Source organism: Mustela lutreola, chromosome 4 (genome assembly GCF_030435805.1).
Source record: "Mustela lutreola isolate mMusLut2 chromosome 4, mMusLut2.pri, whole genome shotgun sequence".
NCBI classification, from domain to species: Eukaryota; Metazoa; Chordata; class Mammalia; order Carnivora; family Mustelidae; genus Mustela; species Mustela lutreola.
Window position 1 is genome coordinate 185290415 of NC_081293.1, and position 26895 is coordinate 185317309.

The following is a 26895-nucleotide window of genomic DNA, read 5'->3' on the forward strand; positions in this document are numbered from 1 at the left end:
AGGGGGATGCTAGGAGGAAGGAGGTGGGAGGGTAGGGAAGAAGTTGACAAGTTCAGGGTCAGGGCCTTGGCAGCTGTTGCGCTCTGCAGTTTCTGCTGGTTAGAGATTGGGAGAAGCTGTCAGCCTCCTTTCTCAGAAGGGACATGTGGATAAGGTTACCCATGTTTTTCTTGAATTCACAGAATGCAAGAATGGCATTCCAAGGTCTACAGTTGGAAATGCTCCCCAGGCTAAACGCAGAGAGACTGGAGAAGTGGCTCCAGAAAACCAGTTCTTCTAGACTTCCAAGGCAGGGGCAATTATGGACAGTCAAGGTTCCCTTCGAGGTTATCTTGCCATTGTAGGATGGGCTATGATGACCCATCTCTTTAAATGCATGTGCAAGTCTAGCTACCATATTTGTTACATTCACACCTCATCTTGGGCTGATTTTGAGACTCAGAACGAACAAGACCACAGGTATGATGTTTGGGTGGCAAATATTAAAGAGGCTGGAAAATAATAAACAGCTGCGGAACTCAACATCCACCATTCAACCCCTAGATCATTTCAAAGTCCTTGGTGAGATAATCTGACATAACAAAGGTCCCACCGAGCCTTGTAAACTTGATCAGGACATGTTTATTACACCGTAAGTGAATAATTGTTAAATAAAATTAGGTAAGGTGAGCGACACAGTTAAGACCAGTAGTTCTTCTTTGGAACTCTACTGTTTTTCAGATGAAGAAAACACTTTCCAGAACACTATGCTTGAGAGATAGAAGGCAGGTTCCACTCAGATGAGGTATCTAAAGTAGTCAAACTCTTAGTAACATCCAGTAGAAAGGCAGTTGCCAGCCATTGTGGGGTAGAGGGGGGAGGGGAGTTGTTCCAGAGGTATCATTTTTTTGTAAGACAAAAAGTTCTAGAGATCTGTCCTGCCATTTGGCTAACACTATTGTACTGCCCAGTTAGACATTCACATGGTAAATTTCATGTATTTTTTTTACCACAATAAAAAATAACGTAAGATGTTAAAATGGGTTAGGAAACCAAGGGGGCGCCATGTAAAGACCTTTGACAAGCGTTCACCTGTGGAAATCTCTTCTGATTTATCACTCAGTTGATTCTCTTTTAGATTCAAGGTAAGATGATGTTTTTTCACTGTCTCTTGAGTGACACCAGAGGTAGCCAGGAGGATGCCAACTCTAGAAGACGCTTCCAGAATTTTTAGATCCTAAAAGTCCCCAGCGGTATAGAGATGGCAGAATTAGTTACAGGCAAATTGCATAAGTTACAGGAAAGTTTCCAAAAGTTCCATAAGTTACAGGCAAATTTCCATGGCAGCCACCATGCTCTAGATTACTGTCTATGCATACATATGGCAAAATGTGACCCGGTTGTGATTGTGGTGTTACGGTGTGGTATTAATGAGGCAAAATGGGATAGTCCGTTTCTGTCCAGTCTACTGCTTTACTGTTCATTGAGCAGAGGGTGGCATCTTGGGGTGGAGGTGGTGAGTGTTATATTTGATTTTGCATGTAGATGAAGTTCTTATTATAAACTGTTCCTGTGGGTAAACAGTCAATTTGTATTCAGCCTAAAATAGTCATTAATAGGGTCATCTAGTTAGTATGAAAATGGAATTTTCTTTTGTCTTTAAAAAGATCATCCTTCTTGTTTCTATTTCTTTTACAGTCATTGGCTGCCAGCTGCATAAACATGGGCCCCAATTTATAACTACATAAGGCCTTCAATTTTTTGCTGCAGGTTGAACGAACCACCATTTTAGCACTGGTCCTGGGAACCATCCTCCCATTCGTGGACCTCCTACTCCTCGGAGCAGCCATGTATATCATCACATGGAAGGCAGGGCTTACAGGCAGCCTTTCTACCCAGTGACGGGAAGAAAGCACTCAGATCCAACCTAAGGGGAATGGTACCCCAGGATGGGATGCAAGACTCTGAGGTCAGGCTTTTGCACAACATGGAAGGGTTGAGGCCTCTGCTCACCTCCTCCCTGCCCCACACCGAGGGAAAGGACAAATAGTGAAGGCAGACCATGAGACCAATCCTCCTTTTGGGAAATCCCAACCCTATACCTTGACCTTTGTTTGAGTCAGACAGTGATACCCAAAGGGGGTAGAAAGACAGTGCAGGTCAGAGTGCAGGCAGGCAGAGCCCAAGTGAGCAAAAGTCAGCCAAAAGAGACTGGGAGATGCCTCTAAGAAGTGGATACAAAGATAATCAGAATTGGGCCCAAAGATAGAGCAGAAGAGACACCAACTAAAATAAAGAGACCAGCTTAGTGACCATGTCAAAGAGAACACATTAGAAAGAGAAAAGCTGAACAAAAAGCAAATATCAGAGACTGCACTTGAGGGAGGTAAGAGAGAAGCACAACCAAGGAATGAGAACCAGAGAGACTGACAGTTATTAATCTTCTGAACCCAAGAACATGAGGATGCCAAGCTGTATTCTTCTCTGACGATGAATACCTTCTTCCTCCATCCTACTATTTCTCCAAAGTGATTATGCAGCTCATGCTGCTCGGCGATCACTTCTTCAAAGTTTTTAAGAAGTCCAGAGCAGCTTTGGGCATCATCAGATGAAAACTGTTAAATACCCATTTCACAATCAAAGTTAGCCCGATGAGGTCTCACTCTTTCGAAGATTAGATCTCTTGCAACGTTGGCCTCCAAAACTCAGTGTCCACCTAGGAGAGCCAGAAAGATCTCTGAGCTGGTGGGGAGTCTACATTAGAGCCCAGTGCTTTCCTGCTAGCAGAGATCTTCATCCATTTTCTCATATTTAATGTAGAATTATAACAAGCCTAGCCATCTTGTGGGATAGCAGGTGCTAAGAAAAGAACATGCTGTGAAGGGTGGGTTCTGTTGGCAAGAAAGAAAAGTGCATCTTACAGCCTCACAGTGAGGAAGGTAGCAGAAAAGCTCACAGCACATGCAGAATTAGCAAAGCCTGGGGCCTTCCAGGATTGGGACAAACAGTCCAGTGGACCCTTAGGTCCTGCTGTCCTCCCCGTAATAGCTCACTTAGCTCAGTGATTATGGACCTTTCAGAAGTAGAACGATCTTAGAATTTATTTTATCCAACTCCTTTATCAGAGTGTTTCAAAGATATTGAATAAAAGCCTAAGGTGTTTCATATGTAGAGCTTAAAAATATACCAAGTTAATGTTGCTCAAAGGAAAGTTTTGGCCTTTGAAAGGGGAAATCCCGTCATCCAAAAAATTTGTTTTACTGGAAGCACCTCATTTTCTGATGACACTAAATGATTTTAAGCATCTGGATAGACATGGCCTTTGATGCCACCACTGCATTAGGGTGACGAGGGTGACCCTCTCTGCATTAGCCTGCTCTCTCTGTTCAGAAGGCAAGGCATGACTGCTCGCAGCCTTCCTGTGGGCCCCTTCTTGTTTCTCCTCTGTATTAGGTCAGCTTTCAGAGAAGAAGAATCAAGACCTATAGGTCCTAAAATTACTGATTCTCCAACTGACTCTTCTTTGTGACTTTTGGAAAAGGTGAGAAGTATATCTTTGACCAACAATGTATTTATTTGGCTATAGCTCTAGGTTGGGTTTTGTTGTTGTTGTTGCTGTTGTTTTTAATCTCTTACTATAGAACCTTTGGAAAGATGTTCAATCAACCTCGCAGCCTGATGTCTGTCCCTGGTCTTCCCGCCATGCCCAAACCTCGGTGCTGTCTCCTCTAACTCTGTGCTTGGCCTTGGGTGCTCATGGCGGTCGCTCAGTGTTGGAGCATGGCTGAGACTTCTACATGTCACCAGGCAAATCACTGGGCCTTTGGAGGCATCTCAAATTCCCGGTCTAGCCCTTTCTTCCAGCACAGGTTGCACTGTGACACGAGTCAGACGTGCTGGTCAGGAATCTATAAGGGGCAAAGAACATGGCGGTGTTTATTTTAACCTTGGCTACTCTGAGTTGGTGGGATGGGCTTTGTTGCTGGGCTCTGTAAACGGAGTAGGAGTAAAGAGTATTTGGATTACTGTGTGCGTGGGTCCCTGCTCTGTGGTCCTGGTGCAGGCCAGTCTCTCAGGGAGACACTCTGGGGCTCGAGGACCGCATCAGGTCGTGCCGCAGGGCCTGGAAGAGGCTACGGAGGGACTGGGCCCAGATGTCCTTCTGATGCCCTTGGGACAGGGCTGTGCGGTAGGCCGTGTAGGCCAGGGTCAGCGCTGTCCTTTCAAAGTCCTCTTTCTTGAGGATGCCGGGGTGGCTGGAGAGGCTGGCAGTCAGCCGGCGGATGTCCGGGATGCGCTTGGGGATCACGTCGTTGCAGATGGTGCGGAAGTCAGAAGCCTTCCTCAGGGAGGCGAGCTCCTCGTCCTTGATGGAGATCTGCAGGTCCGGGCTGATGTCAAGTTCAGCTAGCAGGAACTGGAGAGAGAGGAAGCATTCAAGCATCACTGAGGACATGATTGTATTTATTCATTATCACGTATGTTCTTGTGGGGAGGCAGCTAGCTGCGCCTCCAGTTCCGACTTTCCCACGAGCTGTGTAACCCTGGATGAGTTACTTAACTTCTCTGAGCCTCACTTTCCTCCTCTGCGAGATGATCAGTGACAACAATACTGCACTGGGATATTGTAAGTAAGTGAGACTAATACAGCTGGCGTCTAATACAGTGCCTGGTACAGAGCCACTATTTCAAGGACTGCTTATTATTCCTAGTGCCCTGGCCAGAGCACCAGTCCCTGCCTTCCTTTCTTCCTCCCATCCACCAAAGATCTCCTGGAGCACAAACTGACTATTTTGGGTAATTTAAAATCCGAAGCTGAATTCAAAGAATGCAGAGAATTGTGCTAGGAATTTAGGTAGGATACAGAGATCTGTCCTCATTTCTCAACTGTTCTTTAAGAGTAGCAAGGAGTTTTCTATGTGCTTCCCCGGCTCCGAGCCAGGCTCATTCCAGGAACCTCATAAATACCTCTTGTCTGAATTCTAACTTGTCTCCCTGTCTCCGAGTCCTCCTGGCTCTAACCCATTCTCCATGCTACTGTCTGCTGTCTTTCTAGAACAGATCTGTTCCTGTGGCTCCCAAGTTCCAGACTTGGCCAAGTTTGTCCCCCAGGGCAGGATTTGAAATCTCTTCGTCTTCTGCCAGCTCAGCTGCTCGGCCTCCGTAGGCTGTGTCTCAGCCAGACAGTGCTGGGGCGTGGAGGACGTGAGAGGATGTCAAGACAGGAGGGGAATCTTGGAGATCATTGTAGTTCCTCATTTAACAGTGGAGGGGATTCAGGCCCAGAGTGGGTGACGCAATGTCACCCAGTTGATGGGGGCAGAACCAGAACGACAGCTCCGATCTTGAACCTGGAATTTGATCACTGAACCCATCCAAGCAGCCTTGGGGGATTCACCTGTGGCTTGGAGGAGGAGTGGGGTGTCAGGGGCCTGGGAGGGGGGCAGAGGAAGAGAGCCTCGGGGCGGCCCTTGCCTGTCAGAAACGGAGCTATCCCAGCTGTGAAGTTACTGGAGACATGGCTCTGCTTAGACACCAGGCGTGGCATTGCCCGAGCCCTCCAGACCAGTCCTGCCTCAAAGCCTCTGCTTGGAAATGTTGCCTGACTCTGCGGCTGGCGGTGGTGCCTGGGGACCAGACGGAAATCTCTTATTTTGCCTTGACTGAACCCCTGATGCCATCATTCCCTGTCACAACGTGTGGGAAAGGGGAGGAGAGGCGAGGAAGACCTGACTCTGGGATGGGCGGGAGGCCACGAATCCACAAAGTCGTCTAGACTAGTCCCTCCGGCGCTTAGGTCCCTTCTCCAAAATACACGTTTTTTGCGTGACTTCAGTTGACCACCTTCCCTTCTGCCTACCTCATAGAGCAGTTCGACCTCCTCCAGGGAGCTCTGCAGGACGGGGTTCAAGGGCATCGATGAGGATCTCTTTGGCCGATGGGCAGCAGGAAAGAGCACGGCTGCAAGAAACGAGAGTTAGCTCGAGGGGCTGCGGTGTGCATGCGTCCCGGAGGCCAGCCAGCCGGTCTGGAGGGTGACCGACGCCAGGTGGTGGTAGACCAGAAGTGGGGAGAGGTGGCAGATGACACTGGGGTGTCCCCAAGAGCTCCCAGGCATGTCAGATGTTACTGTTTCAGGCCAATGATTTCAAACCTGGCTGCTCACCAGAATCATCCCAGAAAGTTTTGAAAAAATACATATGTCTAAGGGTATGTATGCCCTAGGGAATGTATGTCAAAATATAAAACCGAAATGAGCAAACTGACACTCCCCTCCCAATTCAATAGATGAGTTCTCTAATAATACTGTTCCCTTTATCAATAGGAGGGGCTGGTTTATATTTATTGACAATCTTTTTATTTTATTTTATTTATTTTTTTGTGAAAAAAATCTTTATTATTTTATTTTATTTTTTAAAAAGATTTTATTTATTTATCTGACAGAGAGAGAGAGATCACAAGTAGGCAGGCAGAGGGACAGGCAGGGAGAGAGAGGGAAGCAGGCTCCCTGCTGAGCAGGAAGCCAGATGCAGGGCTCTGTCCCAGGACCCTGAGATCATGACCTGAGCCGAAGGCAGCGGCTTTAACCCCCTGAGCCACCCAGGCACCCCTTGATAACCCTTTTAATCAGAGGAGCAGACTTCTGGCTGGTCCCCGACCATCTGAGACATAGCTGCCAAGAATGTGAATACAGGTGACAAAGTACAGGAAGGGAGCTGCCACAAGACCCTCATGCTTGGCCGTAGGGGTGTGAGGAGCCAAGCTCAGCGCTTCCCCCAGGGGCTGGCTGATTTAGAGATACGTTTGGTGGAGTCAATGACTTGTCAGTGTTATGCCTTGGTGCTTGCATTTAGAAGTTGGAGGAAGATGGATAAGCTGCTAGAGGTAGAGGAGGGAACAGAATCGGGAACGGACAGAGAGGACAGGTGAAGAAGACCAGCTATTACAGAGTATGGGAATACTCAGGACAAACTGCCGTTCCCAGGATCATGCTGGGTGGGAGCAGACAGCCCCGTTCACCCCGCAGCCCCACCTTGTACCCGGGCACTGTGCAGGAGTGACTGGTCACCCTGCTGCCTGCTGACAAAAAAAAGATGCACCTTCTTCAAGACATTGGTTCTTTTCTGCTGGAAGCTGGGGCAACCCACTGTAAAAACCCAAGAGATTTGGAGTAAGTAGCGCCCCCTGAAGTTGTGTGAACCTGAGTTGCACAACCGTATGTCACAGCTCTCCTTCTTGATCATGGTGCCCTTGGAACCACAAGAGTCTAGGGACGTCCAGTATACTCTGGCTAAGGAAGGAAGGGCACTGCCGAAGCATTTTAGAAGGTTTTCTATTGGAAATGATAAAAATGAAACATCTTCAGTGTAAAGAACATTTCCTGAAAAGCTCACTGATGGGCATCTCCTACTTCCTGGAAAAAGGTGGTTGGGTGTCGTATTGCTATAATACTGTTTACTCTGTAACTTATTTATTATTATTTTTAAATATATTTTTAAAGATTTTATTTATTTATTTAACTGAGAGAGAGCACAGAGGCAAGGGGAACAGCAGTGGGAGAGGGAGAAGCAGGGTCCCCCCTGGGCAGAAAGCCTGATGCGGGGCTCCATCCCGGGACCCTGGGATCATGACCAGAGCCGAAGTCAGGTGCCTAACCGGCTGAACCCCCCAGGCGCTGCCTGTAACTCATTTATTATCTCTAGCACAGGTTCCTCCCGGGCTAGCATAAATATGGTTTCAGCACCCCCCACAGAGCCTGGCAGGCTGACACAATCCTTGCATCAAAGGAGGCCTTGACGGGCAGAGTGACCATCTCTGCTTCCCCAGGGCACTTCCCCAGAGCCTATGAATTGCCAAGCATTAGATCCTATGCTGGCAGTTTAGCAAAAATTGTTTTCTTTGCCAGCAAAGTGCCAACTTCCCACAGAACCATGGTTTTTAGGGCTTGAGAAGACCTTGGCCTCTGTTCACTCATTGCCTCTGCCTACAGTATCAGGTGGACGGAGGCATCTCCTGCTCCACTGACTTGCAACCTTGACCGCACAGTAGAATCACCCAAGGGGCGGATGCGTGGGTCCTGGCTGCAGAGGCTCTGATGTAATGGAACAGGGTGCACATGGGACAGGAAGATTTTTTTTCCAAAGCTTCCAAGGCTTCTAATGGCAGCTCCTTATGGCAGCTGAAGTTGAGAATCAGAGGGTGGTTGGCTTGACATTGTAGAGAAGGAGCTGCCCCACCCCTTTGGCCACTCTTGGGTTAATCCAGTGGTTCTCACCCTTGACGGTATATCAGGATAACCTGGGAGCTTGGGAAATCCTGAATGCCCAAGGCCAGCTCCCAAGTCATTACAGTGGGCAGGCATTGGGTTATCCGGCCCCACAACCAAGCAGAGGGTGCCCTGTTGCGAGGCACACCCCACTCTTATCTGATGGGGTCATCAGAAGAGACCAGGGCCAACTTGTCCTTGGAGACAAAGGAGCAGAGGCCCAAAGAGGGTGCGTACTATGACTTCACTTTCTCCTCGGTGGGAGATGACACCGGGATCAGGTCCAGTCCTAGAATGAGATGTGACCTGCTTTTTTTCTGCGCGTCCTTCTTTTCTTCTTACCATGGAAGAGTGGATGAAATCCCCTTCCCAGGATAGGATCCGAGAGCAATTTTATTTCTTTAATTCTTGTCCCCGGATTCCATTCTTATTGTGAAATTACAGGTATTGGTCCCTTAGGAAAAAAAAATTCATACCCCAGCAGGTGAAGAGGATAAGAGGGAATGAATGCCTTGGGCATGGAGGCCTTTCTGCTTCCCGTCATCTCAGACTTGGGGTTGGCTGCCTTCCAGGAAGTTCTTCACAGCTGAACTGTCTCCCTGTGAACACCAAGACCCCTTTAACCCACACACCCCAAGTGGACCCTGAGTTCTCAAAGAATGGGCAAGAAAATACTTCCGGATTCAGAGCTCAACTTAATAATGAAAACAATGTTGTTTCCAAGAGTCCTTATTCTGATTCTTTTAAAAATGATAACACAGTTTGGGGAAGACTGTTAGAAATAGCTTCATTTTCAGGGCACCTGGGTGGCTCAGTGGGTTAAGCCTCTGCCTTCAGCTCAGGTCATGATCTCAGGGTCCTGGGATTGAGTCCTGCATTGGGCTCTCTACTCAGCGGGAAGCCTGCTTCTCCCTCTGCCTGCTGCTCCCCCTGCTTATACTCTCTTTCTGCCAGATAAATAAATAAAATCTTTAAAAAAATTAAAAAAAAAAAAAAAAAAGGACGAGCCAGGCATTTTTAAAAAGCCTCACAAAACCAAAACAGCCACAGGGACTCCTCAGGCTCTGCTGGGGTTTTCCTGTCCTGCCAGCAGCTAGCTCATTGCCCACCTTGATGGAGGTCATTGTTAAGTTCGCTGTGGGTGATTAGTAAACTGCCTAGGGCAGCCCAGCCTTCACCAAACTGATGGGAGGGAGACCTGAGGATGGCCATTAGTGACAACACCTTCTCTGAGAGAGGGGACAGCGGGGAGCTGTGTGGGAGGCTCCAGACCGGCAGAAGGGCCCCATCTGAGCACAGAGCCTCAGGCAAGCAGGCTACTGGGACAGGTTCGTTGAAATCATTGACTTTTTGTGCCTTTTGCTTAATGTAAAACTGGGCCAATTTATTTTCCTCTTCTCCACTCAATACTCGGCAACCCGCCCACTCTCCAGCTGTTTCTTGAGGACACGAATATGCGCACCAGGGGACATCAGAAGCTTCCACGTCTCCTAGCACTAAGGTCTGCTGCACACGGCTGGTCTCGGGGCAGGAGGACCGTGAGCGTCTCCCCTTCTCCCGGATTCCCTGGACATAGGAGCCTTTGCTGGGGGGACATTGAGGGTCTAGGATACATTGGACAGACCAGCACAGAACAACGGATTTGCTTGCTACAAGTCATGCAGGTGCACTGAGCCATTGGGGATCTGGATCCAGAGATTCGAGAGTCCTGTGCTAGGGCATGTTCTGTCCCTGTCTTCTGCTCAAAGATGCGTTGGGACCGCAGACCCAGGTTGCTAGAACGTGAAGCTCAGATACCGTAACGGCACATGAGCCCACGGTGTGCTAGTCAGCGTGCCTTGGGCTTTCCGTCCGCACTTTGGGAGGTGAGTACTAACATGCCATTGCGTAGATGAAGAAACGTGCAGGTTAAGAAACTTGCCCTAGGCCACCCAATTTGTTTGCCGTAGGACTGAGATTAAATCCAGACCTCACGGGCTCCCAGACCCTGTCTCACTGATAGGGAGAACAATGCTATCTTTCTGTAGGTGTATCGGGCCTCAGCCTGGGCTCAGGAAAGATAGTGTAGTTAATTATGAATGAATGCAGTTGGTATGATACAGATTCTGAAATGAACCATACGTAATTTTTTTTTTTTTTTTTAAGAGAGAGAGAGAGTGCAGTCGAGTGAGGCAAGGCAGAGGGAGAGAGCATCTTAAGCAGGCTCCACACCCAGCACAGAGCCCGGTGGGGGCCCTGATCTCACGACTCTGGGATCATGATCTGTGCCGATATCAAGAGTTGGTTGCTTAACCGACTGAGCCACCCAGGCGCCCCTTGCCACACACAATTTTAAAAATTCTCTAACTTTGATTTGTAATCCTGTGACACGCAAGGTCCCGTCACTACAGGCCTGTGATCACTCTCCTACATAGACCCCCCAACTCCTTTGCTTCCCCTTTGTGCCTCTGCAACCACTTGGCGAAATCATAGCCCGTCTCGTCCCCTGTCCCCTGCCGAGCCTGTGCCCCCGAACGTGGCCAGGGGAAACCACAGCCGTGTTACCTGTTCTCGTTCTGAGCTCACGACCGTTCCGCTGGCAGAGGCCTCTCCGTGCCGCCCGACCGCGCTCTGGCTCTCCTGGTTCCCCTCACTTGGCTGCCTGCGTCTTGTCCACTCACTTGGACTTGTCCTCAGCCCTTGTGCCTGTGCGCCCCCCGGGGCAGACGTCTCCCTGTGTGCGAGTGACCCGTCCGTGGAGGCGCTCTCAGCCTTGCACCTGTTCTCTCTCCTCTCCTGCGTCTGGCCTCTCCCCTCGCTGCTGGATCTTGCGCATCAGCACGAACACTTCGGTCTTTGAAAATTAAAGCCCGCAGTACCAGCTGCCCTGCTCACCTCCCTCTTCGCGGTGCGAGCCCCTCATCCCCGCACTCAACCCTCTTCGGGCCGCACGCACTGCCAGGCTGACCTCCAGCCTCGCCCTCCCGGCCCGACCTCAGGCTGCCCAGCTGCCGGCGGGCGTGTTCTTGCCCCTTTGTAACAGCTGCCTCTCCTGACGCCAGACCCAGGCCAACCCCAACACACACACACACACACACACACTCACCGAGACCACCCCCATACCCTTACCACCCCCCACCCCCCATGCCACACACGTACCATGTATGCACACACACACACACACACACACACACACACACACACTACCCCCCACACTCCCCATGCCACACATGTACCACGTACGCACACGTCAGACGCATGCCACAAGGCAGACACATACGCCACACACCACACCACACACCATGCACTCCACACATGCCACATATGCACACAGCAGACACATATCATACACATACACACATACACCACCCCCACACCCTTACTACACCACACACACACACACACACACACACCCCTGCACACCCCACGCTACACACATACCACGTACCCATACACCAGATGCATGCCACACCACACACACATACACCACACCACACACCACACAAACTCCACATATGCATGCACCACACCCTCACACCCCCACACATACCAGACACATGCCACACACACAGGCACACACACCACACTCATGCGTACACCCTATGCCCCCATCCCCCACACAAACACTCATACACACCATGTGCGTGTGAGCACTGCTCTCCCCGCACACCCATCCTGCTGTCTGTGGTCTTCCCCACCTCTCTCAGTTGCTCAGGCCAAAAACCTTGGGATCATCCTCTATTTTTCTCTTTCACATTGCACATGCCTCCAGTCAGCGAATCTTCCCGGCTCTACCGGAATCCGTCTACTACTTGCAACATCTTGGCTAGACTCTGGTTCAAGGCTTGGGCGCCTCTCCTAAAGTTGTCTTAGCTTCCATCCTTGGCTCCCATTCTCGTTCTATTCTATTCTTTTTTTTTTTTTTTTTTTATTCATTTATTTGAGAGGGAGAGAGAGAGAGCATGTGTGAGCAGGGGGAGCGACAGAGGGACAGAGAATGTCAAGCAGATTCCCTGCTGAGCCTGGAGCCCAATGTGTGTCTTGAACTCATAACCCTGAGATCATGACCCAAGCTGAAATCAAGAGTCGGATGCTTAACCGACTGAGTCACCCAGGAGCCCCATCATTCTGCTCTTAATGCATCTAAAGTGAGTCTGTGAAAACATAGGTCAGAGGCCGTCACTCCTTTGTCCAGAACTGTCAGGGCTTTTCATCTCACTCAGAGTAGAAGCCAAAGACCATCAAATGATCTTGTAGCTATGAGGTGCTACATGATTTGCCTTCTTCCTGCCTCTCTGAGCCTGTTATTTCCCCGTACCCCACCCCTGCTGCTGCCACCACAGCCACAGGCTTCTTCACTGCTCTGTGAGCATACCAGGCATCTTCTGCCACAGGGCTTTTGCACTTCTGTTTCCTCTGCCTGGGATACTTTCTCCAGGGATTGCATGGCTTACTACTCCGTTTCCTTCAGGCCTTTAGTCACCTCCTCAGGGACGCCCTCCCTGATTTCTCTAAAAATTGTGATCCTTTATAGTCTGTCCCTAATTTATTCTCATCAAAAAAGCCAGATGTCTTATTTATAGACATGTTTATATCTGTTTCCCTCACTTCCTGAGGGCCTGGGTTCTTGTCTGTTTTGTTTGGTGCTGTATTCCCAGTGCATAGCATCCTGCCCACAGCTATTGAAGGAGTACATGATCCCACAGAAACACATTAATTACCCTTGTCACGAAACCCCATTCTTTCCAAACAGAGTGTTTACTAAATCCTTCTCTCCCCTCCCCCGCAAATTTTAAAATAGACTCCATACCCAGTGTGGAGCCCAAGGCGGGGCTTGAACTCCAGACCCTGAGATCAAGACCAAGCCGAAATCAAGAGTCAGATGCTTAACCGACTAACCACCCTGTGCCCCTAAGTTCTTTCTTTCTTTCTAACAGGATAATTCTAGAACTTATTTTTAGTTCCAAGTGCCGACTAATTATCAAAATGTAGATGTGGTCTCCTATCTCTACCACCTCTTCCCTTTATCTTCGAGGAGCCTGCATTCCTGCCTGGGAGAAGCTCCTTTTAATAATCTCAGTCAAGGCTGACACCTGTCTCCCCCACACCTCTGAGCTTTCTTGCCCAGACATACAGACAGAAGTCGCTTACATGGAAGAGCCCGTCTTTTCTCTGCAGCCTGACCTTCTCGTTGACTTCTTGTAATCTGGGGTAAAAATTTTCCTTCCCACAATCTTCCAAATATGTTTAATAGAACAGAACGGTATTAAGGCTAACCACGGCTCCCACACAACTGTACACGCCATTTGTACCAAGGAGCTTGCTGGAAAGGATTCAGACTGCGCACGATATCAAGCCAAAATACGATGCTTTTAACGAAGCAGTCGAAGCAACTCCATGGAAATGGCGGGTGTGGATAGGAAAAACTCTCCTTTATGAAAGATCTTTTGTGAGATCTTACTGATGTCATTTACTTTTCTGCTCCTGGGCCAACCCTTCAGAAACGCAGTGACATTCTGAGGGATCCAGGATCTTGGCCCGGTGTGTTGGGGTCTTCTGGGAGTGGTCCTGAAGGGGCCAAATTGCCCCCCCCCCGACCCCCCCCTGCCCCCCTGGGTGGGGAGTCCTAGGGCTGCAGGGAGGACCTGAGACTGATGCCACAGACGCGGGGTAGGCGACAATATCCAGCTCTAGCCTTCCAGCTGAGTGATCCGGGGCTCCTCGACTGCTGGCCGGTCCTCCAGTTTCCTTACCTGTGTGCGGATGGTCACCGGGGGTGACTGGGGCTGCGGGGTGGGGGGCGCTCAGTTACACGAGTCCTGTTAGTCAGTGCTTACTGGACACTCATCACAGGCCCTTCCCTTCATGCCTGAAAACACACCCAGCACTAAAAGGGACTCCTGACAATGACATAAATTCCACCAGGTAACTGAAGGGCCAGCCTTCCCTATTAACCTACTTTTAAAAAGAATGATTTGCATGTATTTAATAAAAACAGTTAAAGTATGTAATACATACATTTTTTTCCCCTTTCTTCTTCTTTTTTTTTTTTTTAAAGACCAGTTAGTTCCCCTCAGGCCCCCAAGTGGGGTTCTGGCAGGACCTGGGGGCTTGGGCCAGGTGTGTCCGGCTTCCGGACGGGCCTCGCTAACCACAGGTGAGTCATCAGGTCTGGGTGATGTTGGTGGGGCTGGAGCAGCGGGCTGGCAGGGCTGGCATGGAGAGCCGCCTCCCAGGGCGGAATCCTAGAGAGCGCGTCTAGGGAGAGGCCCCGAGAATGGTAGGAAAATGTCCTGACAGCAGGGTGTGTTCTTTTTGGGTTTATTTCTACATTTCCACTTGGGGGCAGGGGGTGGGGGAGGAGGGATAGAGGTGGAATGGAGGAGGGTTTTTGGGCAGAGGGGCAGGAGACGTGTGGGAAGACCCTCAGGCTGAGTCAGAATTCTTCTCTCTCTCTCTTTTAAAGATTATTTATTTGGGGCGCCTGGGTGGCTCAGTGGGTTAAAGCCTCTGCCTTTGGCTCAGGTCATGATCTCGGGGTCCTGGGATCGAGCCCCACATTGGGCCCTCTGCTCGGCGGGGAGCCTGCTTCCCTTCCCCTCTCTCTGCCTACTTGTGATCTCTCTCTCTCTCTGTGTCAAATAAATAAATAAAATCTTAAAAAAAAGATTATTTATTTATTTGACACAGACACAGCCAGAAAGGGAACACAAGCAGGGAGAGTGGAAGAGGGAGAAGCAGGCTTCAGGTTGAGCAGGGAGCCCGATGGGGCTTGATCCCAGCACCCTGGGCTGAAGGCAGATGCTTAAGCACTGAGCCATCCAGGAGCCCCGGCTGGGAATTCTTCTAAGTTAGGCGTGGCGCTGGGGTGGGGTTTGGGGTAAGAATGAAGGCGAAAGGAAGAGTTAAATACATTAGGAAAAATTATTTTTATTTGGGTGTGACTCCCATTCCGTTTTGAAAAAATGGCAATTGGGTATTCCTTTTATAATTAGGAAAAAATGTTAAAAATGAAAAAAAAAAAAAAACTATCTGGAAGACTTTTGATGATGGTTGGAAGGACGCTATCACTTGTTGACTTTGCCGGGAACCACTAATCTAGGATTTAACAAAGCTGCCTCATCAGTGCCTCTGTTCCAGCTGTGCTGGCTTCCTGTCTCTAGATAGATTTGTTATTATTATTTAGGGGCCGACCTTCCCCACGATGTTGCTATAGAACCATCTGTTAAGTGAGAACCTCAAATTTTCCTTAATGAATTTTTTTTTGTTGGTTTAAGTGATAGGTAATAATTCACAATTGATAAGCTTCTTCACCATTTACAAAACATTTTATTTACATTTTGAATATGGCCCTCACCACACACAGTGAAGATTAGCTCTGTTACGTGATTTGTTAGTGAACCGAAGCTCAGAGAGGTTAAGAGACTTGCCAGACATCACACAGCCAATGAGAGGCAGAGCTTAAATCCTTGAATTTCTTGCAGGATTGCCCATGACGTGGCTGTGGTGTTTACAGCCTTGTTAGATATCCACTTATCTCATTTGGCTTTCTAACAGCCCGTGCATCGGGGGGTGGGTGGGTATTACCATCTTTTTCTAATAGGCAAGTGGGGAAGGCTCCCGGTAGCACATAGGGTTAAGTGGCCGAATGTAATGCCATGGTCTCTTTGCTCTCCTAAGTGTTGCCTCCAAAATTTGCGCACATCATGAACAGGGAGGGTGTGATGTTTCCAGAAGAAAAAGGAAAATGCTCCATTAATTATTTGCCTCTGGGTATAACAATCATTTCACAGCTCAGCTCAGAGAAAGCTCAGAGAATTGGCAAATCACTGATCTCAAGCTTGAAAGTGAGAGAATAAAACCCAAATAAGTGGATGGCTTTTGCTCCCACCTGTGTCAGTTCATTTGCTCTGTGCATCTCCCGTCCACACCGGCGGCTCCTTCTTTCCCCAGCACTTTCCTTGAGAACCTGGAGGCTCAGCCCCACCCCCACCCCTCCCGCCATGCCAGTCTGACGTCCTCTTTTGGATCTCTAGAAACACCTATGGGCCTGCCTTCTTTTTACAGTGCTTCTAGGGAGAGAGACTTCAGCTGACTTTAGGCAGTGGAGAGGGTTGAGTTCTGCACAGAGGGGTCCACACTACTGCTCCCTTGGTCCCCAGCAGTGATCATGCTGCCAGGCTCTACCACCTGGAGCCAGTCCTGAGCATACAGAAAAGATGCCATGGGGTCCTGAGGGAAAGGGAGTTGGCCACGAGGGAACAGCCTTGCCGGGCTCCCTCCTTTTTGAGGTGGACCACTGGGCGGTGGGAGCTCACTCACACCTGAGGGAACACTAAAGGGTCACTCTTCTCCTGCCACTGGGCCGGCTCTGCCCAGATGGAAAGATTGTCCACCCCTGCTCAGAAGCAGCATGGAGACCTCCATGTGGACAGCCAATGCCCTGGGCCTCTTGTCGGGATCCCCCATTTAGCAGGCCTTCTGCACCCCAGCACCCACCATCCCACGACACTAGCATCAGTCTTGGTACCCACTCTTCACAGGCCCTGCCTGGCTGCGGCAGCTGGGGGTGGGGGAGCTGCTCAAGAATGCTCACATTCTTAGAAGCAAAGATGACTTAGCTCTGGCATGTCAGAAAGGCATGCCCTCTGTGCTCTTCACCTCGACTGAGTTCCCTCAGCGGCTTTGGTATTTTTCAGTGTCCCATCCCTCATCAGCTTCTAGCACCTTCTAACATGTCCAGAAGCATCAAGCCATTGGCAGAGAGGAGATAAAAGGGGGGGGGTGTGATGTAGGGCTTCTGCCTTTTACCACCTTATTCTTTCTCCCCCCAATTCCTATTTGTATTTATAAAAGAGTAATGCACGTCAAGCAGACAAATAGAAAGCAACTTACCCCTGCTCCACCTATGGGACACAGTAGCCTGGGCATTGTAGCACAACAGCAGAAGCAGCAGCGTTTTCCAGCACATCTTCTCTTCCAGAAAGGTGAAAAGTTGTCCTCAAACCCAGTGGGACCTCAGGAGCTACAGGTATGCCCGTACCAGTCCGCCCAGAGTGAAGATATAGTTCGTACCCCCCTTCCCTTTACAGAAGTGCACAGATGCCCTCTCCTGCCCCAGAAGGGTGGAGGCAGAGGCAGCCTCTTGGGGGAGGTGTGGGGGGGGCAGGAATTGGGACTTCTGCTAATTCGACTCTCTCCGGGATTGGGGGACTGGGCTTCCACAGAGAGACTCTGTTTTTGAGCACATCTGGAGTGACTCACGGGGCATGTGATCTCCTTGGCAGTAGGGCGGATAAATATAATTTCTGTACTTGAGTTCCATGTGTTGGATGGACCCACTGGAATTTTTCTTTAACAAACAGACTCGTGGAACTTGTTAGAGAGCCCGGCAGAGAGCTGGCTGCTGTCCCCGTCCACACACACACACATACACACACACACACACACACACACACACAGCAGGAGAGCCAGGGGCGAGGGCTGCAGGGAGAGCTGGGTGGCTTGGCTGGCAGACACAGGGGCTGACAGCCCAGAGTTGCCTTCAGGACAGCGGAGTCATTGTGGTGTCTGGGCTGAGTGTCACTTGCCGCCCTTCCCTGGAGCTGGACCTAGCCATCTTGGTGCCTGGCGTCAGCTCTGAGAGCCTTCCCCAGGCTGTACATGGACGGGGAGTCAGCAGTTGTGAGGAGCAGAGGTAGAGTACTGCTCTGGTCCATGGATATTGTATAAGCAGCTAATGATCTGGGGACCTGCGGTGGCTCTCTCCTCCCATTCGTGTTTATGACACCCCAATTTCCGGACTGTATCTAGCTAGACCCGGGACCAAACCACTTTGATTCTCCCAGGCAAAACAGTAGTGGTTTTACATGATCTCGTTTTGGGTAATTGATTAATTAACTTTTATTGAGATGTAATTGACATATGACATTGCGTAGGTTTAAGGTGTACATGGGTTGATTGGATTTGGCACACTTCCATATTGCAATATGGTGACCACTGGAGCGTTAGCTAACATGTCTATCATGTTATGTGATTATCATTCCTTTTTTCTGGCAAGAACATTTGAAATCCATGGTCATTTTTCAAGTACTGCCATTGACAGGCAGACATCATGGTTTTTGTCTCATATCACTCCTTCATCTTCTCTGAAGGTTCTAGAGCTTTAAGGACATTTTAGGATGACTTGACCGTATGGGTTTCCCATCTATGGAGGTGGTGCCCAGGGTGAATTTGTCCCTGGGGAGAACTCAAGTTCTCTCTGCTTTGATCAGAACACCATTTTTTTTTTTCAGATTTTATTTATTTGAGACATAGAGAAAGAGAACATGAGCTGTGTGTGTGTTGGTGGGGGGGGGGCAAGCAGACTCCCTGCTGGGCAAAGAGCCTGAGGACTCGATTCCAGGACCCTGGGATCATGACCTGAGCCGAAGGCAGACGCTTAACTGACAGAGCCACCCAGGTGCCCCCAGAACTCCTTTCCTAAATTTGTTAGAAGAAGTGGCTTGAAAAACAAACGACTATAAAATTTGAAAACCACTAATCTTACTAATATTAACAATAATTCTTGTGCTTAATTTGTTTCAGGCTCTGCACTAGGCCCTCTCCTTGTCTTGGTTGATTTAATGCTGGCCCCAAGCTATGAGGTCAGTAGAGGACTGCCCTCCTGTCCTGCAGACGTACAAGGTGAGTCACAAATGTAATTTAAAATTTGCTGGGAGTCCTGTTAAAAAAAGTGAAGAGAAACAGTGTTGCAGCGATCATAATAAGACATTTTATTCAACTAAATATATCTGAAATATAATTTCTATGGGCAATCAATATAAATATCAACATGATATTTTCGATTTATTTTTCAGGCCAAATCTTTGAAGTCCAGTGTGTATTTCCCTCAGCACATCTCCGTTCGGACTAGCCACACTCTCAGTCTTCCACAGCTGTATGTGACCAGTGACTACTGCAGTAGGCAGAGCAAGGCTAGAAGGTAAGAGGGTAGGTTCTATAGCCAGAGCAACACAGCAAGTGTGGTTAACATTAATTACCTCCCATAAGATCTACTTTGTTAGCAACTGTCACGTGTACGGTGAATTACTATGAGATATAATAACTGTGATGTTCATCATATACCGCAGACATAGTTCTTTTATAACTGGAAGTTTGTACCTTTGACCCATCTTCACCCATTTCTTCTACCTCTGGCAACCACTAATCTGTTCTGTTTCTTAAAGGTTGGCTTTTTAAAAAAATTCCACATGTAAGTGAGATCATATAGAATTAGTCTTTATTTGACTTCTTTCTTTCTTTTTTTTTTTTTTTTTTAATTTATCAGAGAGAGAGAGAGAGGGAGAGAGAGCGAGCTCAGGCAGACAGAATGGCAGGCAGAGGCAGAGGGAGAAGCAGGCTCCCTGCCGAGCAAGGAGCCCGATGTGGGACTCGATCCCAGGACGCTGGGATCATGACCTGAGCCGAAGGCAGCTGCCCAACCAGCCGAGCCACCCAGACGTCCCTATTTGACTTATTTCACTTAGTATAATGCCCTTAAGTTCTGCCCATGTTATAGCAAATGGTGTGATTTCCTCCTTTTCCTATGGCTGAAAATATTCCTCTGTGTGTGTGTGTGTGTGTGTGTGTGTGTGTGTAATGTCTTCTTTAACCATTCATCTGTTAGTAGATGCTAGCTTGTTTCCATGTCTTGGCTATTGTAAATAATGCTGCAATGACCATGGGGGTGTGGATGTCACTTTGAGATAGGGATTTCATTTCCTTTTGGATATATACCTGGAAGTGGCATTGTTGGATCATAAGATAATTCTATTATTAATTTTTTGAGGACCCTCTGTACTGTTTTCCACAGTGGCTGCACCAATTTACACTTTCACTCACAGTGCTCAAGGGTTCTCTTTTTTCCACATTCTCATCACCACTTAGAATTGATTGTCTTTTAATGATAGACAATCTAACAGGTATGAGGTGATATCCCATTGTGGTTTTGATTTACATTTCTCTGGTGATGAGTGACGTTGAGTGTCTTTTCATATACCTGTTGGTCATTTGTATGTATTCTTTGGAAGTTGCTCAGCTCTTCTGCCTGTTTTTTAATCAGATTGTCTTTTTGCTATTGAGTTGTATGAGTTCATTTTTTTGTTTGTTTGAGTTCTTTATATATCTTGGATATTAATCCCTTAGCAGATATATGATGGCAAATATTTTCTCTTGTTCTGTAGGTTGTGTTTTCATTTTGTTGATGGTTTTTGCTATCCAGTGTCCTTCCTTCTTAAATCTGTGAAGATTACTCAAAGGACCTAGCGCAGGGCTAGACACTCTAGCTGTTCATTGAATATTTATTGGTAGCAGAGAAAGCCCCCTACAGCTTTTTTACCAACACTCCCCTGAGTGAGGCAGTGCTGGGGAGGGAATATGGAAATGACTGCCTGGCCGCAGGGAAATCAGGGCCAGAAATCACACTCTTGGCTTCCAGTCCTGGACTATTTCATAGGTAGGCTCAAATCCCCAAACTGTCACCTCCTAATTCTTAAACTGGATTGAGGATTGGCTTTTGGATTTGGGCTGGGAACGAATGTGTTTGTAACAAATTTCATTTCGGAAGATGATGAACTAGGCCTTCTCTCCCACTACTACAACCTGGCAGCAGGAGGGAAATGCGTCACTCCTCCAGGAGCCTCACTGAAGTCTTGGGAAACCCTGGCCTAATTGCACTGATCTCCACCACCCCCTTCTTGCTTTTCTTGTTTGAGGCGCAATTCTACGCACATGGGTAAGACTGGCAAGCAGATGGAAGCAGATGGAAGCCTTTTGTGACGACACAATAAGCCCACAACATTGGAACTTCCCTGATTTTGTAAAGAGCCCTTAGAGGGTGGGGGGAGGGGCTCCTTAAGGCAACAGTTTTCAAGGACATTTTTGCCTCCAACTCCACCCACCCCCCATCCCCTGCACTTTCCCGCATACTTCTTGTCAGCCCTGGTCGCCTTACAGCTTGGTTACTCTGACCACTTACTGAGTTCTGACCACACACCTTATTTTATTTCATTCCGTTTTCATAGTGGTTCTGTTCAGTGGATTCGGTAAATGAGCCCTCTCTACCCAGGGCCAACCCAAGCTTACAAAAGATCAAGGGCTGGGGTCGCACAACTGTCAAATGGCGAGCGCTCCCGTGTCCTCCCTCGAAGGGGTGGAGAGGAACACTCGACACCAGGAAAGCAGCTTCTCCATGTGAGAAGCATCATGGAGCCGAGGGACTGGTGGGCTGGGCCCAGGTGATAGGGAGTGACAGGTGGGGAGGATTCTGTCCATTCCGACGGCTCTGGCACAGACGCCACACGGTCCACAGGCATTTGTTGGTCATACACTCCTTCATTCATCTAGTCTTTGAGCATCAGCTCCGTGCCCGGCAGTAGGCACGTCAAACCAAATGACACATGGCCCCTGGCCTCAAGCATCATTATTCTTTTTTTTTTTTTTTTATAAATTAATTAATTTATTTATTTGACAGGCAGAGATCACAAGTAGGCAGAGAGGCAGGCAGAGAGAGAGAGAGGTGGAAGCAGGCTCCCCGCTGAGCAGAGAGTCCGATGCGGGGCTCAATCCCAGGACCCTGGGATCATGTCCTGAGCCGAAGGCAGAGGCTTTAACCCACTGAGCCACCCAGGCGCCCCAAGCATCTTTATTCTAATCGGGGAGATAGACACCTTGATAGCTATTTAAAATACGTGATGTTTATGGATGGAGGACCCTGTGGTAGAAAAGGAGAGGGAAGGGTTATCTGGGAAGGCTTCTTGGAGGAGCTGACATTTGAATTAAGGTTTTAGGGATGAGCTGGATTTAATTAGGTTGTGTGGGAAGGGATGGTGGGGGCGGGGGGACAATCTGAAGAAATGGCGCAGCGGGGAGAGAGACAACTTGATGTGTACATGGAGCTGAAAGTGGTGGCCTTGCTGGTAGGTCAAGGGTGAATCAGGGAGCAGTGGGAGGCAGGCTGGTAAGGAGGCAGGGCCCTGTCATGGAGAATCTTCTGTGCCACACTTGGACCGTTCTCTGCCAGGAATAGAGAGTGCTGGAGGCCGCCCCTGAGTTTATGGTGGCTTTGCTACAGAGGCTGGATTTGATAGGGTAGAGGCCAGTCAAGGAAGGGGCAGAGGCAAAGTTCTAGGGAAAGATGAAAAGGACCTGAATCAGGGCAGGAGCTAGTAGCAAAGGAGAGGAGGGCATGATTCGAGAATGATCGAAGAGGCCAAATCAGGGACACACAGTGATCCCTCGGAGTAAGAGCTGAGAGAGGGACAGAGGGGCAGACAGGAAGTTCTGCGGTGTCCCCAGCTGAGACTGGGAGCACAGAAGAGGAGGAGCTGGTTTCAGGGACGCTCTGATTCCGGTGTGGAAGTGTTGAGGTCGTGTGCAGGGCCTCGTGTTACTCGGTTTTGAGGCGCTCGCTCCCTGCAGTGCCCTCTGGACTGTGCTGAGCCCCGGGCATGGCTTCTCACTCTCTGAGCATCCCCTTGACAGACAGATTCTCTACTGTGCTCTGCAGCCATGAGGATGGGAGAGAGTGTCAAGTCTTCTCAGAGAGGACGGTCACTAGTGGGTGGGTTGGGATATGAATGCGAATAGATCCCCCAGTGGAAGGAATTAAGACCATGACGTAACTCTTCAGGGGTCTTCTCCCTTAGCCAAGAAGGGGACCAAAGCTCCCCCCTTTATCTGGTTGACTCCACTCATCCTTTGCTTTCTGGCGCAGGTGTCCTTCTCCCTGGGAAGCCCTTCCCGGACTCCCTGACTAGAGTGATTCCCCCAGTCATGCACCGTGAACCTAACTTCTGTGTCTCAGCCCAGTTGCAGTTTTACTTTGTGATATTTTGATTAAGGCTCTTCAGCTGTGGACTGTGAGCCCCATGAATGCAGGGACTCAGCTAGTGTCTGCTCACCATTGTATCCCTAGAACCTTCTGGCACTCTGTGGGTGCTCTACCAGCCAGGCAGTCAGGCAGTAGGAGTTTCCATCAAGGTTCTGGCAAAAAACTGGCGGCACCTCTGAAAAAGGAATCGGAGAGTCCGATGAAGGCACTCTTTCTAAAGGAGTGAAAGGGTTAAGGGACCGATGTGGGGACTCATCCCAGTGGAGGCTGTTACCACGTGTTGTGGATTGAAATCTGTCCTTGTAGAAGATACCCTGAAGGCCTAGCCCCGAGTTTCTGGGAATGCAATCTTAGTTTGAAATAGGGTCTTTGCGGATGTCATCAAGTTAAAATGAGGTCATTAGGGTGGGCCTTCAGCCAATATGACTGGTATCCTCAGAAGAGGAGATACGGACAGAGACACATAAGGCAAGACAGCCACGTGAGCAAGGGGGCGGAGACGGGAACCATGGCCGTGTAAGCCAAGGAAGGAGCACAATTGTTGGCAATGATCAGAAGCTAGAAGAGGCAAGGAATGATCCTCCCCTACATGTTTCTGAGGGAGCATGGCCCGGCCAACGCCTTGATTTCCCACTTCTAGCCTCCAGACCCGGGAGACAATACCCTTCTGTTGTTTGCGACCCTTCGATTTAGTGGCACTTTGTGACAACAGCCCCGAGACACTCATATGCCCCTCCTAGGCTTCCAGGACAAGGGAAGGAAATCCACTGTTTGCAATGACCTGTAGCGGAGGGGCCCGCTGCCAGGAGCTGTGGCCCCGGGTGGAAGGATGCACCCACGGCAAACTCTAGCCTAGCGGGGAACGGGGGAGAGGATGCTTTGCTCTCTCTCCTCTCCCACTTCCTAATTCCCATCTGCTCTCATCAGCCTAATCCAGCGGGCAGCCAGAGGGCAAGGGAGTGGGGTCTGTGGAAGTCTCCGAGGTGCAAAGCAGAGTGGCCAAGGGGGAGAGTGATGTGGAAGGCTCGGGGAGCAGATCCTTTCCAGTAAGTAGGTAAAATGAATGGGAGCATGGCAGGGACAGAACTCCAAGGTTATTCTCGCTTGTCTTTGGGAACAGACAATTTTATGGCACCGCTCTGTTTCCACCAGGAGGAGACAAGAGAGGAGACACAGGTTTTAACAGTGAGGACTTTTGCGTCTGGCTTCGAGCCCTGCCCCCTGGCTCTGCACCCGGGTTCTGGGTCTTGTGAAGCCTCCCTCTGTGTTTGTGCAGTTAGCACCTTGAGGCTGGATGCTATTTTAAGGCTGGAAGTGAGGTAATTTGGTACGACAACAGAAACCCAGCTGTAATTATGAACACCAGCCTCTCAAGCAGAGAAGTCACCGGCCTGGAAGAGTTGCCAGTGTCAGTGACTCAGTGGTACGTGCTCACTCGAGCCAGCCCGGGCCTGGCCACCCTCCGGCCACGCAGAGGTCCGCTGTGCACGGAGTACAAGGAACACGAGGGTAATTCATCTCTCCTACCATGCAACGCCTCCACCTCTAGTTGTTGCCAGCTCTGCGAGCCAGAGCGGTAATTTGGGGGAGAAAAGCTGAGGCCCGTGAATTGATGGGCCAATTGAACAGAATGGGCCAGATCTCTCCACTGATGGAAATACTGTCAAGCTTGGCCGCCCGGGCAAAGCCTCTGGAGCTGGGTGTACACGGCCCTGCAACATCTGCAGTGCGATCTGCTGGGCCGCCTGGCTGCTGTGTAGACTATGTGACCGTCTCCGTGCAGGTTCAGGTGCCTTGTCTCTGGAGGTCAGAGAGAGAAGACTGTATTTTTGTTGGACTTTGTCCAGTCTGGGATCTTTGCATTTCTCAGATTAACCCATTACACTCCTTGTTTCGAGGGCGTGTGTATGTGTGTGTGTGTGGGGGGGGGAGGCGGTAACTAAAACAGGGACATAGCATATGTACAGATTTAGCTGGAACAAATACTAGAGGTTCCCATCCATCCTTTAGATTTTTGAATGACAACAATGATGCTACTAGTCCCTCTTAGAATTGTCCCAATTGCCTTTAGATGGCGAACATTCACTGGCATCCACCGCTACAAGCCCCTGGGGGAAAACTAAGTGGTGGCGTTGTCCTTTGAGAGGGGATGATTTTTTTCTTCTTTAGGAAAAGGAACTGCCAAATGGGATTCCCCAAACAAAGTTACCAGGGAGACTGAGACAGACAGACAGACAGATTGATAGATCCACCTGACTGATGCGGGGGAGAAGGGTAGGGGGTTCTGGGTCTGTGAGGTGCTTGCTGGAACCTGTCCTGATTTAGTTCTCCTGGGGTGGCCTCAGCAGCTGAAGGAATCTCTCTCTTTCTCTCTTTTTCTGTTTTATGGATAAGTAATCGACACACGTTGCCATATAATTTAAGATACACAGCATGACGGTCTGATTTATGTGTGTTGTGAGGTAATGACTGTGAAAGCTTCGGCTAACACCCACCTCCTCACGTAGATACAACAAAAGGAAAGAAATTCTCCTCATGCTGAGAATGCTCAGGATCTCCAGGATTCGTCACAGCCGTGTTAGCTGTGGTCATCGCATGGTGCGTCCTGTCCCTAGTCCTTGTTTATCTGATAACTGGAATTTTGTATCTCTGGACCACCTTCCTCCCATGCCCCTCCCCACTTGGCGTAGTTTTCTTGCCTGAGCACTGTCAGGGAGATCACCGCTGTGGCTTCCAGAAGGCAACCTGCTTGTCGTGACTCCGTACCCGGGGAAGTGAAAGTCTTCTCTGGCCCTCAGCTCGGCACTGCCGACGGCACAGCTAGAGAGGACTAAAGACCACTTGATCCCTCCGCAAGACTTCTCATTTCCTTTGCGTTTTCTCCTCCGTGCCCTGCCTACATACTAATGAGAACGTGGGTATTTCGGGATATGCCAAGGCGAAGGCACTAGGGCCTTGGAAAACATAAACTGGGTTTCCAGCTGCTACTAGCCATGGGATGTGGTCGAGGTTGGTGGTTGCTATTTGTGCTGCAAACGAGAAAGTGGGGCATTTCCATGACATCAAAATAGAGAAGTCACGCTCCCTCAAAGAACTGTGACCTAGAAGGCAAGACATTTAATTAGAAAAAAACTTTACCATCAAGGCACTCTCTGGTAAGAGCAACAGGCATTAAATGAGAGACGCACCCCTTCCAGTGGTGCATCTGGGATGCTGGGAGTGTGTGTTACAGGGATGAGATCTATCCTGACCAAAATAACTGTGTGTGTGTGTGTGTGTGTGTGTGTTGGGGGGAGGTGGGAGTAAGTGTCAGAGAGGTGGAGGTGGTGGCTGGGTGATTCCAGAAGGAATTTCTCAGAATGGCTAGTTCTCTGGGGAGGGCATTGGGGCTGCTCTTTGGCGAGGATTCTAAACAAGACATGGCCAAGACTCCATAAAGAAGGAAATATTGGCGTTTCTGCAAGTTGGGTTTTTTTTTTTTTTTTTTTTAAAGATTTTATTTATTTATTTGACAGAGAGAGATCACAAGTAGACAGAGAGGCAGGCAGAGAGAGAGGAAGAAGCAGGCTCCCCGCTGAGCAGAGAGCCCCATGCGGGGCTTGATCCCAGGATCCTGGGATCATGACCTGAGCCGAAGGCAGAGGCTTTAACCCACTGAGCCACCCAGGCGCCCCCATTTCTGCAAGTTGAATCCCATCTTCTACCCTGAATTCTTCTTGCCCAGCAGGGATTGGATGAGCGGACGTGAAAATACGCTACAAAGCTGTCACTTACAGTAAATGGCGGGTCGCCTCCGCTC

At 49.3% G+C, this 26895-nt stretch overlaps 1 protein-coding gene across 1 annotated transcript; it reads right to left on the reverse strand.

Moving 5' to 3' along the window:
- Window positions 1–598: 598 nt before the first annotated feature.
- Window positions 599–17468, reverse strand: FAM180A (family with sequence similarity 180 member A). The gene is made up of 3 exons (XM_059171944.1): window positions 17120–17468; window positions 5840–5940; window positions 599–4396 (listed from the first exon to the last, which is right to left on the reverse strand). Exons 1-3 carry the CDS (start codon window positions 17193–17195, stop codon window positions 4052–4054), a joined length of 522 nt encoding a protein of 173 aa, XP_059027927.1. The 5' UTR covers window positions 17196–17468; the 3' UTR covers window positions 599–4051.
- Between the last annotated feature and the right edge of the window lie 9427 nt (window positions 17469–26895).

Excerpts from the sequence above, each read along its gene's own strand:
- FAM180A (XM_059171944.1), bottom strand. The coding sequence starts at position 17,195 with ATGTGCTGGAAAACGCTGCTGCTTCTGCTGTTGTGCTACAATGCCCAG. Across the intron at positions 5,941-17,119 it reads GTCCCATAGGTGGAGCAGGG|CCGTGCTCTTTCCTGCTGCC; the intron begins GTAAGTTGCTTT and ends CGTTTCTTGCAG. Across the intron at positions 4,397-5,839 it reads AGGTCGAACTGCTCTATGAG|TTCCTGCTAGCTGAACTTGA; the intron begins GTAGGCAGAAGG and ends CTCTCTCTCCAG.